We start from the raw sequence: 16,265 nt of genomic DNA, 5'->3' as shown, positions 1-16,265 counted from the left end.
TATCCTCAGTGTCTATTTAGTCAAGTCAAGGGAAGCAGTGTGTTGTACCCAGGCTCCTACTGAATCCCACAGATCCACATGGAATCTAGTAGCTGTGAAGGTTGTTACTTTACCTTCAAACTGGTAACAGGGCACTTAGAAATAAAATAATGAAACATCCAAGTTGTCCCAAGTCACTTATATCAAATCCTTTCATAAGACAAAAAGAGACAACAGCCTGTATTGTGTGGTTACCATCTTCAGTCTGCTTCCGAACAAGTCTTAGTAGATAATGGGGAAGCATGTCTGTATATTGGGGAAACAGACTCCAGCCAAAATCTCTTATGAATTCTATTGTATAGATAGATAATAGATAGTGTTGGGTAGTTATCACAACACTCCTTTACCCTTTCCCGAGGTGATATAGCTCCCTTCCTTAGTTCAAAGTGCTACTTTACACAGAACTATGTGTAGAGAACTTAATTTACTATTTACTGCACTGAATCAAGCACACTGAAAGAGATACAGTCCTGATTTCTATTCACTAGATAAGTATAAATGAAAAAGCACATTTGTAACAAACACTGAATCCATCCAATTTCTGTTTCATGTACAAATACTCTATCTATTCCTTATGTAGCATTTGTGTTCAGTGATAAATTATGCTTATTTATAAGTTAGCAATCTTTATCAATGCTCAGCTGTCAGAGATACTCTACCTCTTAGAAAAAAGGAAAGGAGTACTTTTTTGCAGATACAGACTAACACGGCTGTTACTCTGAAATCTACCTCTTAGGGGACTGCTCCATGGAAACAAGTCTGACAAAGAAGCACAGAGTAATACCACTGGGCACGTTGGTCCCTGGCAGGAATGATGTGGTGACAAGGCTGGTGTGGAGACAAACTTGGTTAGCAGTACTGCACCCTTGCCAACCTGTGTTGGCCAGCCCCAGGGATTATCTCTAGGGAAACAGAGCTGGAATACCTCTGTGCTTTTACTCAAAAGTACAGAGGAAAATACCTACTTGGCTTGTATACTGGCTATTAAAAATGTGGAGCTTGCCAACCACTAACCTCAGAAATGCTCATTTTCCAGTTTCATGTGAAATTAGAGATCGATAAACCCATTAGCCAAACAGTGCTGAATGCATGCTCCATCTACAATCTCTTCAAGTGAAGAATAACTTCTAAAGGTTTTGATTTTACTTATTTTTTAAAAGATTATAGGATTTGCCATTCTACTGCAGATGAAAAGGCAAAACTTCCTTCTTGACCACTGGAGCATGATATCTGATGAGCATCGTAGCTCACCACCTGCAATTGTTATTAGCAGTTATACAATCATCTGGCTATTTCTAAGATGCTGCCACACTATCTGATTCTGACCACCCATGGCAGTGAACTCCAGACTAACTACATGATGTGTGATTTGTTCTAAATTGATTGGCTATTTATTTTACCAAGTGACCACTTGTTTTTGTTATTACAAATATACTGAAGTCAGGTGCTCACTACTGAAAAATTCATCACTGACAGTTCTACAACTATTACATTTTTAGGATCATCTACATCACTCAATGCTCTGAAGGTCAGAATGAGGTATTGATTTTCTGACAATTCTTTCAGCATACCTATTTAATTACAATAAAATGCAATTTTCCCATTTGAAATGCAATGAATCCCTAGGCAGAATGCTGATGTGAATTGGATTCACTATATGGACATAACAAGCTTAGAAACTCCAGATGCATAAACTAGAGAGAATGATTTAAGTAAATACAGATGTAATATTGATATGTTGTTGAGATTCAAATATTCACAACAACTTTTTATACCTGCAAGATCTTCCTTGGAGGAGACCAGTCGAGGAGAGCTGCTTCCTGGCTCAATTCTTAAGGATAATCTGGAAAACAGGATTTTAGACACATCAGTAGTGAAAGCGTTCACTGAAGTTAGAAAGGTAAACAGAAGAAACTAATTATTTTATTTTAAGTAGGAAGTCTGGTTTGATCTGAAAGAATATTTATTTATTTAGCTTCAATACAAAACAGGTCCAGGATTCCTAAAGTTAACCTCTGCCCTTTAAATCCACCTAAGAGACTAAGAGATATTGTGGTGGGTTTTGTACCTCGTCAACCCCTTTGATTCTGGGGGTGGGGGGAAGGTTAACCACACCTCCTGGCTTCTACGCTGGTTTCACAACCTCCCCGGTAGTCAGGGCTGTATGGCCCAATGGCCAGAGTCCCTCTAAATCTTCTTCCCCGGTGGGATAGCACGGCCTAGCGGCCAGAGTCCCTATAGTACGCTCCTAAAGCAGTGTGGCCCAATGGCCAGAGTCTCCCAAAACTCTCTTCCTCTGGTGGGATACCGTGGCCTAGTGGCCAGAGTCTCTATAGTGCGCTCCTAAAGCAGTGTGACCTGAGGGCCAGAGTCCCTCTAAGTCCTCTTCCCCTCTTAGGATAGTGCGACCCAGCAGCCAGAGTTCATCTATCTCCTTTGGGATAAGAGAGGGGTCGGTGAATTATGTTGTCACAAAAAAAAGGGGGGAGGTTAGAGACCCCAGGTAGGGGAGCCCGAGCGCACCCGTCTTCACCGGGCTCCAACCCAGGGCCGTGTCATTGATGGCATGATCGGCCCCGGGTCAACGGGGAATCCTACCGCAACACGCTGCCCTCAGTGTGGTGGGAGATACTACTCCTTTCCCTTTCCTGGGTCACTTCCTACCAGTTCTCCAAATGTAGCAATCCCTGTGGCATCAGGGTCTTCAGGTTCCTCAGCCTCTGGGGCTCCCTGGGGTTCCCACATCTGCCAGTCTCTGGTCCCACTTCCTGGCCCCTCAGCTCCCTCCTATACAAGTCGCCACTGCTCCTGGGCTGGAGCCTCCGCTGGGTGTCCTCCTTCCTCAGCAGCCAGCCCTGACTGAGCAGCTCTGCAGGCTTTTATACTTGACTCTCTATTGGAACATGCCCAGCAGAGCCTCAGGGGTGTGGCTTCCTCTGCCAGCAGGGAAGGGTTGACCCTCTCATTCCCAGTGCGGGGCCAGTCTGCTCTGTCACAGATATGTTTAAAATGTCAGTGTGAATTATCTTTTATACTTTTTGTCAAAGCAGAAATATGAATCTGAAAATGCAGACACGAAAACCATAGTGGCAAAGAACTCTTCCCTTTCTACATGTTTGTGGGAGGGGTCCCTACATGATCCCAGAGAACTGTGCGGTAGGAAATATTTATTTTATAAATGTGATAATTATGTGTACTTATGAAAATAAGGCTTATTTTGTGGGATTTGAAAAAGTTTGTAAGAAAATAATACTGAATAAATATAAATGTTTAATAGTATATTTATTTACAAGAATGTAATGTTAATTGTAACATATCATTCTGCCTGCCTGCGAGGGTTTATAGTTAAGGCTCCATGTCTGTCACGGAGGTCGCAGAAGTCAGGGATTCCGTGACTTTCCATGACCTCCGTGATGGCGAGTGTGGCTGACCTCAGGGCCGCCCATGCAGCTAGCTCCGGGGCCTGCTGTTCAGGTGGCCCTAGGGACAGTCACATCTGCCACTGCTGGAATGGCTCTGCAGCCAGCTGCTTGGATGGCTCTGCAGTCAGCCGTGCAGCTGCTGCTGGAGCGGCCCCGGGGCCAGCCATACACCCCCTTCCATTAGTGCCCCCGTCCCCAACCAAGATTTAGTCACGGGTATTTTTAGTAAAAGTCATGGACAGGTCACGGGGCCATGAATTTTTATTTATTGCCAGTGACCTGTCCATGACTTTTACTAAAAATACCCGTGACTAAATCGTAGCCTTAGTTATAATGTATTTATTGCTGTAGTATCTCAACACTCCTCCTCATGTGTCCTTTCTTCTGTTGCATCTACCTCCTCCAACCTCTTGTTTAACACATACACTCCTCATCCTGGCACCCACAGATCATCTATTATGCACCAGTGTTTTTGAGAGGAGAATTTGAACAGGGCTGCAATTTTACTGGGGGTATTTAAATTCATACAAACAACATTACTAGTCTTAATTCTTCAGCATATGGCAAGATTGGGGAGTATAATGAAGAGCAACTGCCCCACCAGCTACCCACCCAGAGCAAAGTGCTGTCACATCGGACAAGACAGCCTCAAATGATCCACAGCATTACTCCAGAGACAGATTATACTGTCCCTGTTTGCAATGGGTTGCACTGTTATCAATATTCAAAGGGTAATTCCGGACGTACATATTGACATAACTTGGTTCCACAATGTATCTGGTGCCTCAGAAGGCAGAATGGACAACATACCACCAACACTACCTACAAACATTACATCCCAGAAATGCTGGTTTTCATCCCTGACGCACAATTCAAGAATGCTCTTATTGCAACCAGTGTCACGCTGGATTTCCTAGAGTGCTAAGACAACAACATTTCCATTCCAAAATTCTTTCCTGCTCTGCTGCAAAAAAACAGTGCAACGGTGAGGGCCAGTGTCCAGAGAAATGATCTTTAATGGAAAGCATCTGTCTTAACACACTGACACCAGGTCAATGCACAATTATACAGGCATTAGAAAATAGTGCAATAATATAAATATCTAGGCAAGATATATGCTTCTTTATTAACAAGAAGGTTAATATGATGGCCGGGACAGGACACAGTGAATTACAGTGAAACCAGGGTAATCAGAGAAAGATAAATGTATATCCACAAAATGCACAACTAGCAGTAGAAAATAATGGGATTTAAGGGAAGTTGTTTGGTCTCCAAGGTAAAAGTCTGTAATCCTGCTCAGTCTTTTATTTAAAGGTTGACACATCAGAAGTGACATTTTTTCTTAGACCAGTTCAAAAATGCATTTTGATCTATCCCAACAAAAACATCAATATGAAAAAGCCAACTCTGGATCAAATTATTAGACTTGGATAAGGATCCTTATGCCTGAAATACCTAGGCACCTGGCTTCCACAGGAATGACTCTGGCATTATAAAATACGGAGAGTTGCAATTTAACTCCAAGTTTAAGGTAATCCTACAACAGTGATTCAGTTTTCAATTTTAAGTGGATCTTCAACCATCCATGGAAGACAGATGACCCTTGAAGAGGATTTTATGCTAAGAAGAATGGAAAGAATGTTCTGCAAGGAACAGGTGGACAACAGGTGGTGTACTGCCTTTCCAGAACCAAGACATTAGACATCACTCTAAGATTAGAGATGTTACTGAAGCTGGCAGGCAAAGTTCCTCTGGTAATGGTGCATATCACAGCAGTAATGACACTGTGTTACAAGGTACTTTACAGTTTAAAGATAACATCAAGGAATGCAAAATGGTGCTGAAGCAGAAGAATGTCCAAGTGATCTTCTTGGAGATCCTTCCTGTCCTGCAAGCAAAGGAAGACAGAAAGCAAAAGATTCTGGAAGTAAATCACTGGCTAGTTAAGTGATGTAAGACAGAAGGTTTTGGTTTTGTGGAATACTTGGTCCATCTTCTGTGTAGAGAGGGGGCTTCACGGTTTGGATGGCCTCCATCTCAGTAGAAGGAAAACCAATTTCCTGGGGGACAGGCTGGGAGCAGTGGGGACAAAAAAACTAACTGGCTTCAAGACTGAATTTGATAAGTTTATAGAGGGGCTGGTATGATGGGACAGCCTACAATGGCATGTGGCCCATTGGCAACTGCCAGTAGCAAAAATGCCCAACAACTGGAGATGGGACTATAGATGGGCAGGACTCTGAATTACTACAGATAATTCTTTCCCAGGTGCCTGCCTGGTGGGTCTTGCCACATGCTCAGGTCTAATTGATCACATATTTGGGATCAGGAAGGCATTTCCCCCTGCAACAGTTTGACAGAGACTAGGGATGGGGGGGGGTGTTGCCTTCCTCTGCAGCATGGGTCATGGGTCACTTGCAGGTTTAAACTAGTGTACATGGTGAATTCTCTCTAACTTGAAGTCTTTAAATCATGATTTGAGGACTTCAGTAACTCATCCATGGTTAGGGGTATATTAAAGGAGAGGATGGGTGAGGTTCTGTAGCCTGCAATGTGCAGGAGGTCAGATTAGATTATCACAATGGTCCCTTCTGACCTTAAAGTCTATGAGTAGTCAGGAGGGTGTTAAACTAATAATAAAAGAACAGGATAAAAAGAGGGAACAAAGGAGCATCCATTTAGCACACAATAAAGCACATAGTTAATCAAGACACCAGTGGACATGAAGAAAAGAAACATTTTATTTAATTATACACCAAAGCTAGGAGCATGGGTAGTAAAGAAGAAGAATTGGAATTATGCAATTATGAGCATAAATTTGACCTACTTCATATTACTGAAACTTAGGGGGAAGATCTGCATGATTGGAATGTTAAAATCAATGGTGTGACCAAAGTTCCTGCTCTACCTTGGTGGGTCCTGCGCTTATTGGCAGATTTGCTCACCTTGGAGCTTCATGGCAACCCTCAGCTTGGCTGTTTTTCTGAATTCACAGTCCAGGTCGACTCCTCCTGTGTCTGACCAGGAGTTGGGAGGATTTGGGGGGAACCCGGGCCCGCCCTCTACTCCGGGTTCCAGCTCAGGGCCCTGTGGAATGCAGCTGTCTAGAGTGCCTCCTGGAACAGCTGTGTGACAGCTACAACTCCCTGGGCTACTTCCCCATGGCCTCCTCCCAAAACCTTCTTTATCCTCACCACAGGACTTTTCTCCTGATGTCTGATAATGCTTGTACACCTCAGTCCTCCAACAGTCCGCGTTCTCACTCTCAGCTCCTAGTACCTCTTGCTCCCAGCTCCTCACATGCACACCACAAACTGAAGTGAGCTCCTTTTTAAAACCCAGGTGCCCTGATTAGCCTGCCTTAATTGAGTCTAGCAGCTTCTTAATTGGCTGCAGGTGTTCTAATCAGCCTGTCTTAATTTGTCTCCAGAAGGTTCCTGATTGTTCTGGAACCTTCCCTCTTACCTTACCCAGGGAAAAGGGACCTACCTAGCCTGGGGCTAATATATCTGCCTTCTATTACTCTCCTGTAGCCATCTGGCCCGACCCTGTCACACTATACATTTACAATTTTTGAAGTTTGCTTTTTTGTATTTGTTATAAATACAAAATAAAATTTATGCATAGAAAAAAAAAACCTTCCCTCTTACCTTACCCAGGGAAAAGGGACCTACCTAGCCTGGGGCTAATATATCTGCCTTCTATTACTCTCCTGTAGCCATCTGGCCCGACCCTGTCACACTATACATTTACAATTTTTGAAGTTTGCTTTTTTGTATTTGTTATAAATACAAAATAAAATTTATGCATAGAAAAAAAAAACCTTCCCTCTTACCTTACCCAGGGAAAAGGGACCTACTTAGCCTGGGGCTAATATATCTGCCTTCTATTACTCTCCTATAGCCATCTAACCCGACCCTGTCACAATGGTTATATCCTATTTAGGAAGGATCAAATAGAGAAAAGGGTTGGAGGAGTGACACACTATGTAAAAAATGATTACCTGCTTCCAACTCACTGACAACTTGGAAGAAAATGATCTTAAATGCTTATGGCTCAATGTCGTAACAGATCAAGCACGAGATGGGCTACTAGTTGGAGTCTGATACAGACCACCAAATCACATTAGAGAACAGGATGACTGTCTTTTTAAGCACCTACTTATAATGTGTAGGTTTAAAAAAAAAGTTATCATGGGGGACTTCCAACTTAGTGACACATGCTGGAGGTCCCATGCTACCAGTACTAAATCATTGTTGCAATTTCTGTATATTATAAATGATCTTTTCCTAACTCAGAAAACGTTGCATCCAGCATACGTGAATTCTGTATTAGACCTCATCTTGACAGATAAAGGATTGATCATGGATCTAAAAAATAGCGGTAGCCTAGGTACAAGTGATCATGACTTGATCACACTGTAATGTGAAAACAGAATATTGTCCAAACCAGTAAAATATATACTTGATAAATTAAAAGGGATTGATTTCACAAAGATAAAAACAATTATGAGCCAGATCAGTTGGGAGAGAGAATTTAAACAGAAAAATGTGAATGATAATTGTGAACTGTTTAAGAACATTTTACTAGCTGCCCAAAAGCCACAATTGAGAAAGAAGGACACACTGGTTAAAAAAAAAAATCAACTCAGTTTAGTGGGCAAATGAAAGCAATGTGATAGACCCAGACCGGTTGGGTGCAGGAGTCTGGCAGAAGGAAAACACACTGGACGAATAGTTTTCTGTTCCCTGAGTGACCAGGGCAGGGGCTACCCCAGAGCAGTCAGGAAGGTGCTAGAAGCAATTAAGTCAGGCAAACTCCATAAGAAACCTGGAACCAACTAAGAACTGATTAGAAGCAATCAAGGGAAACAGGCTAATCAGATCACCTGAAGCCCATTTAGAACCAGCTGGGACTAATTTAAAAGGAAGTCCCTTCAGAGAGGCTGGCTGGTAGGAGCTGGGAGTAAGAAGGTGTGTTGTGTGAAGACTGGGAGAAAGAAGGTGCTCAGTAAACTGGGAGAACAACAGAAAACTGGGAGTAGCTGGGAGAACAAGCGTGGTCAGGTACTGAGGAGGGTGCTAGGAGGGACAGTTGGGGAAGTAGCCCAGGGAAGGGCTATAGCTCCAGAAGTATAGGAAAACAACCTGTTGCCGCTGCCAATTAGGGTTCCTGGGCTGGAACCTGGAGAAGAGGGCGGGCCTGGGTTCCCTCCCTCCCCCCCCAAACCCAAGAAGGAAGACCAGGACTAAAGAGGGTTCTTACACAAAACCCGTTGACTGGCCAATGATGAAGGTGACTCAGTAAGCTGTAACCCTTGCCACTAGGAGGGGAGAGAGGCTACATTGAGGGTCACAAGAAACATCTGAGGCAAGTTAAGGGGAAGTTGAGAGTAATGAATATAAATCAGTTGCTAGGAATTGTAGAAAATTAATAAGAGAAGCAAAAGGACACAAGGAGAAATCTATGGACAATAAGGAGTTTAAAAATTATATTAGGGACAAAAAGAATCCTAAAAATTGTATTAGATAGATATGGTAGAATTGTCAATAATAATGCAGAAAAGGCAGAAGTATTCAATAAATATTTAAGAATATAAGAACATACGAATGGCCATACTGGGTCAGACCAAAGGTCCATGTAGCCCAGTATCCTGTCTTCCAACAGTGGCCATTGCCAGGTGCCCCAGAGAGAATGAACAGGTAATCATCAAGTGATCCATCTGCTGTCACTCATTCCCAGTTTCTAGCAAACAGAGGCTAGGGACACCATCCCTATCCATCCTGGCTAATAGCCATTGATGAACCTATCCTCCATGAATTTACCTAGTTCTTTTTTGAATCCTGTTATAGTCTTGGCCTTCACAACATCCTCTGACAAAGTGATCCACAGGTTCACTGTGCGTTGTGTGAAGAAATACTTCCTTTTGCTAATTTTAAACTTGCTGCCTATTAATTTCATTTGATGACCCCTAGTTCTTGTGTTATGAGAAGGAGTAAATAACACTTCCTTATTTACTTTCTCCACACCAGTCATGATTTTATAGACCTCTATCATATCCCCCCTTAGTCATCTCTTTTCCAAGCTGAAAAGTCCCAGCCTTATTAATCTCTTCTCATACGGCAGCCGTTCCATACCCCTAATAATTTTTGTTGCCCTTTTCTGAACCTTTTCCAATTCCAATATATCCTTTTTGAGATGGGGTGACCACATCTGCACGCAGTATTCAAGATGTGGGCATACCATGGATTTATATAGAGGCAATATGATATTTTCTATCTTATTATCTATTCCTTTCGTAATGATTCCCAATATGTTGTTCGCTTTTTTGACGGCCGCTGAGTGGATGTTTTCAGAGAACTATCCAAATGACTCCAAGATCTCTTTCTTGAGTGGTAACAGCTAATTTAGACCCCATCATTTTATATGTATAGTTGGGATTATGTTTTCCAATGTACATTTCTGTTCTTTATTTGGAAAAAAGCCAGATGATGTAGTCATATCATATGAAGATGAAACACTTTCCACTCCAGGAGTGACTTAGGAGGATGTTAAACAGTAGCTAATAAAGTTTGACATTTTAAAATCAGCAGATCTGGCTAATGTGCATCTAAGAACTTTAAAAGCATTGGCCTAGGAGCTGTTTGGATTGCTAATGTTGATTCTCACTAAGTCGTGGAACACTGGGGAAGTTCCAGAAGTATGGAAGAAAGCTAATGTAGTATCAATATTTAAAAATGGTAAATGGGATAACCTGGGTAATTATAAGCCTGTCACTCAAACACTGATCCCAGGCAAAATAATAGAAAGGCTGATAAGGGACATAATTAAAAAAGAATTAAATAAAGGAAATATAACTAATGCTAATGAACATGAATTATTGGAAAAGCAGATCTTGTCAAATTTGATTTTTTTATGAGATTGCTTGATAAAGATAATAGCATTGACGTACTTAACTTAGATTTATGCCAGGCATTTTATTTGGTATCACACAGTAGTTTGATCAAGAAACTGGAACAAATACAAAATCAACAAAGTGCACATTAAATGGATTAAAAATTGGCTAACTGATAGGTCTCAAAATGTAGTTGTACATGGGAAAACATCATCTAGCCCTTTTCAAACTGTGGGTTGGGACCCCCAAGTGGGTCACGACCCCATTTTAATGGAATCGCCAGAGCCAGCATTTGTTACTTGCTGGGACCCGGGGCTAAAGCTGAACCCCCACCTGAGGCAGCGGGGCTTAGGCAGCAGGGCTCAGGCTCCAGCCCCCTCTCTCCCCATCTGAGTCAGCAGGGCTTGGGCTCCAGCCCCCTCTCTCTCTGCCTGGGGTGGTGGGGTTCGGTCTCCGGCCTCGCCTCCTCCCACCCGGGATAGCAGAGCTTGGGCACCTCCCCCGGGGCCATGTAGTAATTTTGTCATCAGAAGGGGGTCACAATGAAGTTTGAGAACCGCTGGTAGGTGTAGTGCTTCTAGTGGTCCCACAAGTAGCAGTTCTCAGCCCTGTGCTATTTAGTACTTTGAACAATGTCCTGAAAGAAAATATAAAATGACTACAAATAATTTGTAGTTTACACAAAGATTGGGGAGTGGTAAATAATATAGAGGAGAGGTCACTGATACAGAGTGATCAGGATTGCTTGGTAAGCTGGGCGCAAGCAAACAATATGATTTTAATATGGCCAAATGTAAAATTATACATCTAGGAACCACAGATGTAGGCCATACTTACAGAACGAGGGACTCTATTTTGAGCAGCAGTGACTCTGAAAAGAAATGGGGGTGGGTGGGTCATGGTGGGTAATCACATGAACATGAGCTCGCATGTGTGATGCCGTGGCCAAAAGAGCTAATGCGACCCTTGATTGTATAAAAAGGAGACTGCTGCCCAGGAAGGTTATATTACCCTTTGTATTTGGTACTAGTGAATTGCTATTGGAATACTGTAGCCAGTTCTGGTGTCCACAATTCAAGAAGGATTTTAATAAATTGGAGAGAGTTCAGAGAAGAGCCATGTGAATGATCAAAGGATTGGAAAATATGCTTTACAGAGATAGATTGACGGAGTTCAATCTGTTAAATGTAACTAAGAGAAGGTTAAGGGGTGGCTTGATCAATCTATGGCAGGGGTGGGCAAACTTTTTGACCTGAGGGCCACATCTGTGTATGGAAATTGTATGATGGGCCATGAATGCTCATGGAATTGGGGGCTGGGATGTAGGAGGAGGTGAGGGCTCTGGCTGGGGGTGTGGACTCTGGGGTGGGGCCAGAAATGAGGAGTTCAGGATGCAGGAGGGGGCTCTGGGCTGGGGCTGGAGGTTGGGGTGCAAGGGGGAGATAAGGGCTGAAGATGAAGGGTTGGGGGTACAGGAGGGTGCTCTGGGCTGGGAGCAAGGGGTTTGGAGGGTGGGAGGGGGATTGGGGTGGTGCAGGGGTTTGGGGCAAGGGAGGGGGTCAGGGGTGCAGGCTCTGGGGAGCGCTTACCTCAAGCAGCTCCCAGAAGCAGCGGCATGTCCCCGCTCCTGCTCCTAAGCATAGGGGCAGCCAGGCGGCTCTGTGCGCCACCCCTGCAGCTCCCATTGGCTGTGGTTCCTGGCCAATGGGAGCTGCAGGGGCAGTGCTTGAGGCAGGGTCAGTGTGCAGCACCCCCTGGCTATGCATAGGAGCAGGAGGGGGACCTGCTGCTGCTGCTTCTGGGAGCTGCGCAGAGCGGGGCAACCCCACTCCCCAACTGGAGCAGGGCAAGCACCGGACCCCGCTCCCCAGTGGGAGTACAAGGGCCAGATTAAAACGTTTGGAGGGCCGGATGTGGCCCCCAGGTCGTAGTTTGCCCACCCCTGATCTATGAGCACCTGCATGGAGAACAGCATTTGGATGATCAAGGGCTCTTTAATCTAGCAGGCAAAGGGTATAACAAGATTCAATGGCTAGAAGCTGAAGATAGACAAAAATCAAATTAGAAATAAGGCACAATTTTTTAACAGTGAGAATAATTAACTATTGGAACAAGTTACCAAGGGTTGTGATTGATACTCCATCATGGGAAATTTTAAATCAAGATTGAATGTTATTCTAAAAGATATTCTCAAATTCAAGTAGGACTTAAATTCAGGTTGTAAGGAAGTCAGACTAGATCATTATAATGGTCTGTTCTGGTCTTATCTATGAATCTGTTCATACATCTCTGTCATCTAACTTCCCATTTTTGTTGCTGTTGTACAGATAATCCACACATTTACCTTCTTCTATAATTTAGGCTGAAGACTGCTAGACTAACCTTTTTCTAAATACCCCATTGGGATAAGAATATTACAAAGGGCTGCATATTTCCTGGTTCCAGGAGGCTCTGTTACACTGAAGGATCACCTTGTAATATGAACTTTATGTTTTTAGCATACATGACAAGAGGCCACACTATTAAACAAAGTTTCTTTTATGTACCAGCCTCCTGTATGATTCTTCATGCAGTTGTTGGATTTTTGGTTTGACTGACACTGACCATGTGACCGCACTGTCTAGCTGAGTTAAGAGATCTGATCTAATATAGCTAAATCAGGCAAAAAGCGAAGACACCAGCACATAAGTGAACTTCAAAAGATATCTGAAGGCAAATACCACAAATCATCACTCTGAGACCCAGAAACAGATTTTGGAAGTAAAGATCCATAGAAAAGAAAATTTGCAATAATGAATTCTTCTTCCATTCCTTTCAGTTTGGGAGGGAAACAAAGTGTTTTTTCAGTGGCTTCATCAAATAAACATGGAGCATAAAATAACAAAATACAGTATTCCTTTTTTCTGCAGCCAAGCTTACTGAAAACCTAGAACAGTTCTGATATCCTTTGAAACTGCAGCTTTGAGATTTGGGTGAGGTTACTGGTAAATCAAATTCAGTTTAGACAAACAGTTTTTTTTAGTTTTTAAATATAAAAGTAGCTGAACATGCGATTAAAAAGGAAACATTTGAAAGCATAAGCAACAACTGCAATGAACCAATTTCATACAGTTAATATTGGCAAATGCTCCATGAGCATAGCACTGCTGAACTTTCTCTCAAACTGAGATGCGAATGGGTAAAAGAGCACGGAGTTCATAAATCACCCAAATCTTATTCATGTAAGGAAGCGAGGGGCTAAGTTAACCAGTCAGATGAAAGACTCCAATGGTAACAAAACAAACATGGCTGCTATTTTGAAAAGGGTTCTGTTCCATGCTCTATAATTTATAGCCCATTGCCATTAAACAATCCTTGTAAATCTCTGTAGCAACAGGCTTCAAGGTGGATATGAAACATTCTTCTCCATTGAGGGAGGAGATGGCATTGCTTATTCCCATCAGCAGGATCTCAGTATCTAGAAAATGACATGCGTCTTTCAAAAGCCTTGCAATGCGGAGGAAGTTACAGTAATAAAACCCACAGCATGTTTCTGCTGTGGCTGAAGGAATTTTGGAGAAGATTCTTGTACAACTGGTTAGCCTCCCAGTGTGTTATTTTAATCACGTCATAGCAAACATCTATCATCTGGGAATTCCCTGTAATGAGGGGGAGTAACCAGATGGTATTACTGGAGTCTTGAAATGGGACTTTATCCTCTGTGCCTGTGGCTCTAGGATTGTGAAAACGTTCCAACAATTGTTAATTCTTGCTTTATAATTTTCTATACGTTCATTCTTTTGATCCCAACTTTGTTCACTTTTGAGAAAGAGCTTTTACTTACTATTCTAGAGTTCTTTATTGTTTCAGTGGGGACTGCTTGATTTTTATGGAAACATTTTACAGTTTATTTTCTGATCTTTTGCTGGAACTGGACTATGTGTTGGTGCTGGAAGATTTGAATGGCAAGCTGAGTATGTTGGATGAACTCTTACACTAGGATTCAAGGAGTTTATACAAAATGGATTATGTGTTTTACTCTGACCTCACATAACTGAGTTGTTCCTTAACCAAAGGAGAAGCAATGGCAGAGACATAACAGTCGATTTTCAGCACTCAAGTACCAGCCATGCCATAAATGGTGACACATCACACCTTTATTTGCACATTTTTGGGGAAGAGATAGAACAATACTATTTACTTCAGCATATACCTGATAAAAATCTAAACATAAAAGTACTCCACTGCTTAGCTGTAATAGGGTAAAGCTATGCATGCATGCATGCAGTTTCGCTGGCAACCACAGGAGCATGACAATGACAGGATACTGATAATGTCACGATATACTTTGAATCCTATTTCCCATATAGGTTCATAGTGAGTACCTTCACTGTTTTTGTGTGTCTTTTTCATCTACTATTTCTTTATCCTCACCATGAAAAAGGGCCAGTAATGACTTAATACTCTTGGTAGTAACATCATCTCCAAATCAGAAAAACAACTTAAAATTAGGGTGCTCCTCACAAGACACAATGCAAGCAATCTACCTTCACAAGTTCCTCTATAGCCCAGCAAATGCAGGTGAATTTGGAGGCCCTCACACTGAGAATTATACACGTTAATATTTATTAGTTAACCAGTTACAGGAATTAAGAAAACTATGAAAATGATCTTATATTTCAGGGGTGCTGAGTACCCACATTTCACAATGACTTCAACTTAGCTGCAGTGCTCAGTCCTTCTGAGAATCAGGTACACTGCAGATAGGACACCATATGGAGAAAGTGACTTTGGCTAAATCTACACTACAAAGTTTTGTCAGCATAGCAATGTTGGTCAGGAGTATTAAAAAAACCACAATGCTGACACACATAGCTATGCCAGCAATGCCCCCCTGTGACGGGTCTGGTCACAGAGACCCCCTTGGGACTGTCACCTGATGTGCTGAAATTACCTCTGAGCCCATTTTCCCTGCCAGCTTGGGCTTCCAGAACCCTATCTTGTTGAGCCAGGCACACTTGCCTGCTCCAACACAGACCCAGGATCTGGTCCACACCCCCAAAGCTGCAGACTTAACTGAAAACAGCCCAGCAGGTTATCTATCTCCAGCACCCAGATACCCACTTCCCAATGGGATCCAAACCCCAAATAAATCCATTTTACTCTGTATAAAACTTATACAGGGTAAACTCATAAATTGTCCGCCCTCTATAACACTGATAGAGAGATATGCACAGCTGTTTGCTCCCCCAAGTATTAATCACTTACTCTGGGTTTATTAATAAACAAAAGTGCTTTTATTAAGTATAAAAAGTAGGATTTAAGTGGTTTCAAGTAATAACAGACAGAACAAAGTAAGTCACCAAGCAAAATAAAGCAAAAACATGCAAGTCTAAGCCTAATACATTAAGAAACTGATTACAGGTAATATCTCACCCTCAGAGATGTTCCAATAAGCTTCTTTCACAGACTAAACTCCTTCCCAGTCTGGGCCCAATCCTTTCCCCTGGTACAGTCCTTGTTAGTTCCAGCAGACATCTCAGGTGGCAACCAGGGGTTTTCTCATGATTGGCCCTCCCTTTGTCCTGCTCCACCCCCTTTTATAGCTTTGGCACAAGGCGGGAATCTTTTGTCTCTCTAGGTCCCCACCCCTCCTTCTAAATGGAAAAGTACCAGATTAAGATGGATTCCAGTATCATGTGACACGGTCACATGTCATTGTAAAACCCCTAGTCTCCATTCTTCCTGGGTTGGCCCACACTTACACAGGAAGGCTTGCAGGTAAATAAACCATTTACAACCAATTGTCCTAGTCAATGGGATCCATCAAGATTTAAAACGACCACTAATGGCCCACATATTGCATAATTACAATAGGACCTCAGAGTTATACTTTGTATTTCTAGCTTTAGATACAAGAATGTTACATG

General features: G+C 42.5%; 1 protein-coding gene across 2 annotated transcripts in view; it reads right to left on the bottom strand.

Moving 5' to 3' along the window:
• The window catches only part of RALGPS1 (Ral GEF with PH domain and SH3 binding motif 1), a 417,852-nt gene that overhangs the window by 59,907 nt on the left and 341,680 nt on the right, over nucleotides 1–16,265 (bottom strand). For both annotated transcript variants that reach the window (XM_084649908.1, XM_084649907.1), the window contains one exon: nucleotides 1,815–1,882. In XM_084649908.1, the coding sequence (XP_084506034.1) occupies nucleotides 1,815–1,882 (68 nt within the window). The remainder of the gene's footprint in view (nucleotides 1–1,814; nucleotides 1,883–16,265) is intronic.

The sequence above is a fragment of the Lepidochelys olivacea genome (assembly GCF_965140295.1).
Source record: "Lepidochelys olivacea isolate rLepOli2 genome assembly, chromosome: 16".
In the NCBI taxonomy this organism is placed as follows: domain Eukaryota; kingdom Metazoa; phylum Chordata; order Testudines; family Cheloniidae; genus Lepidochelys; species Lepidochelys olivacea.
The sequence above is the reverse complement of the archived record's forward strand: the minus strand, read 5'-3'. Positions and strand labels throughout refer to the sequence as shown.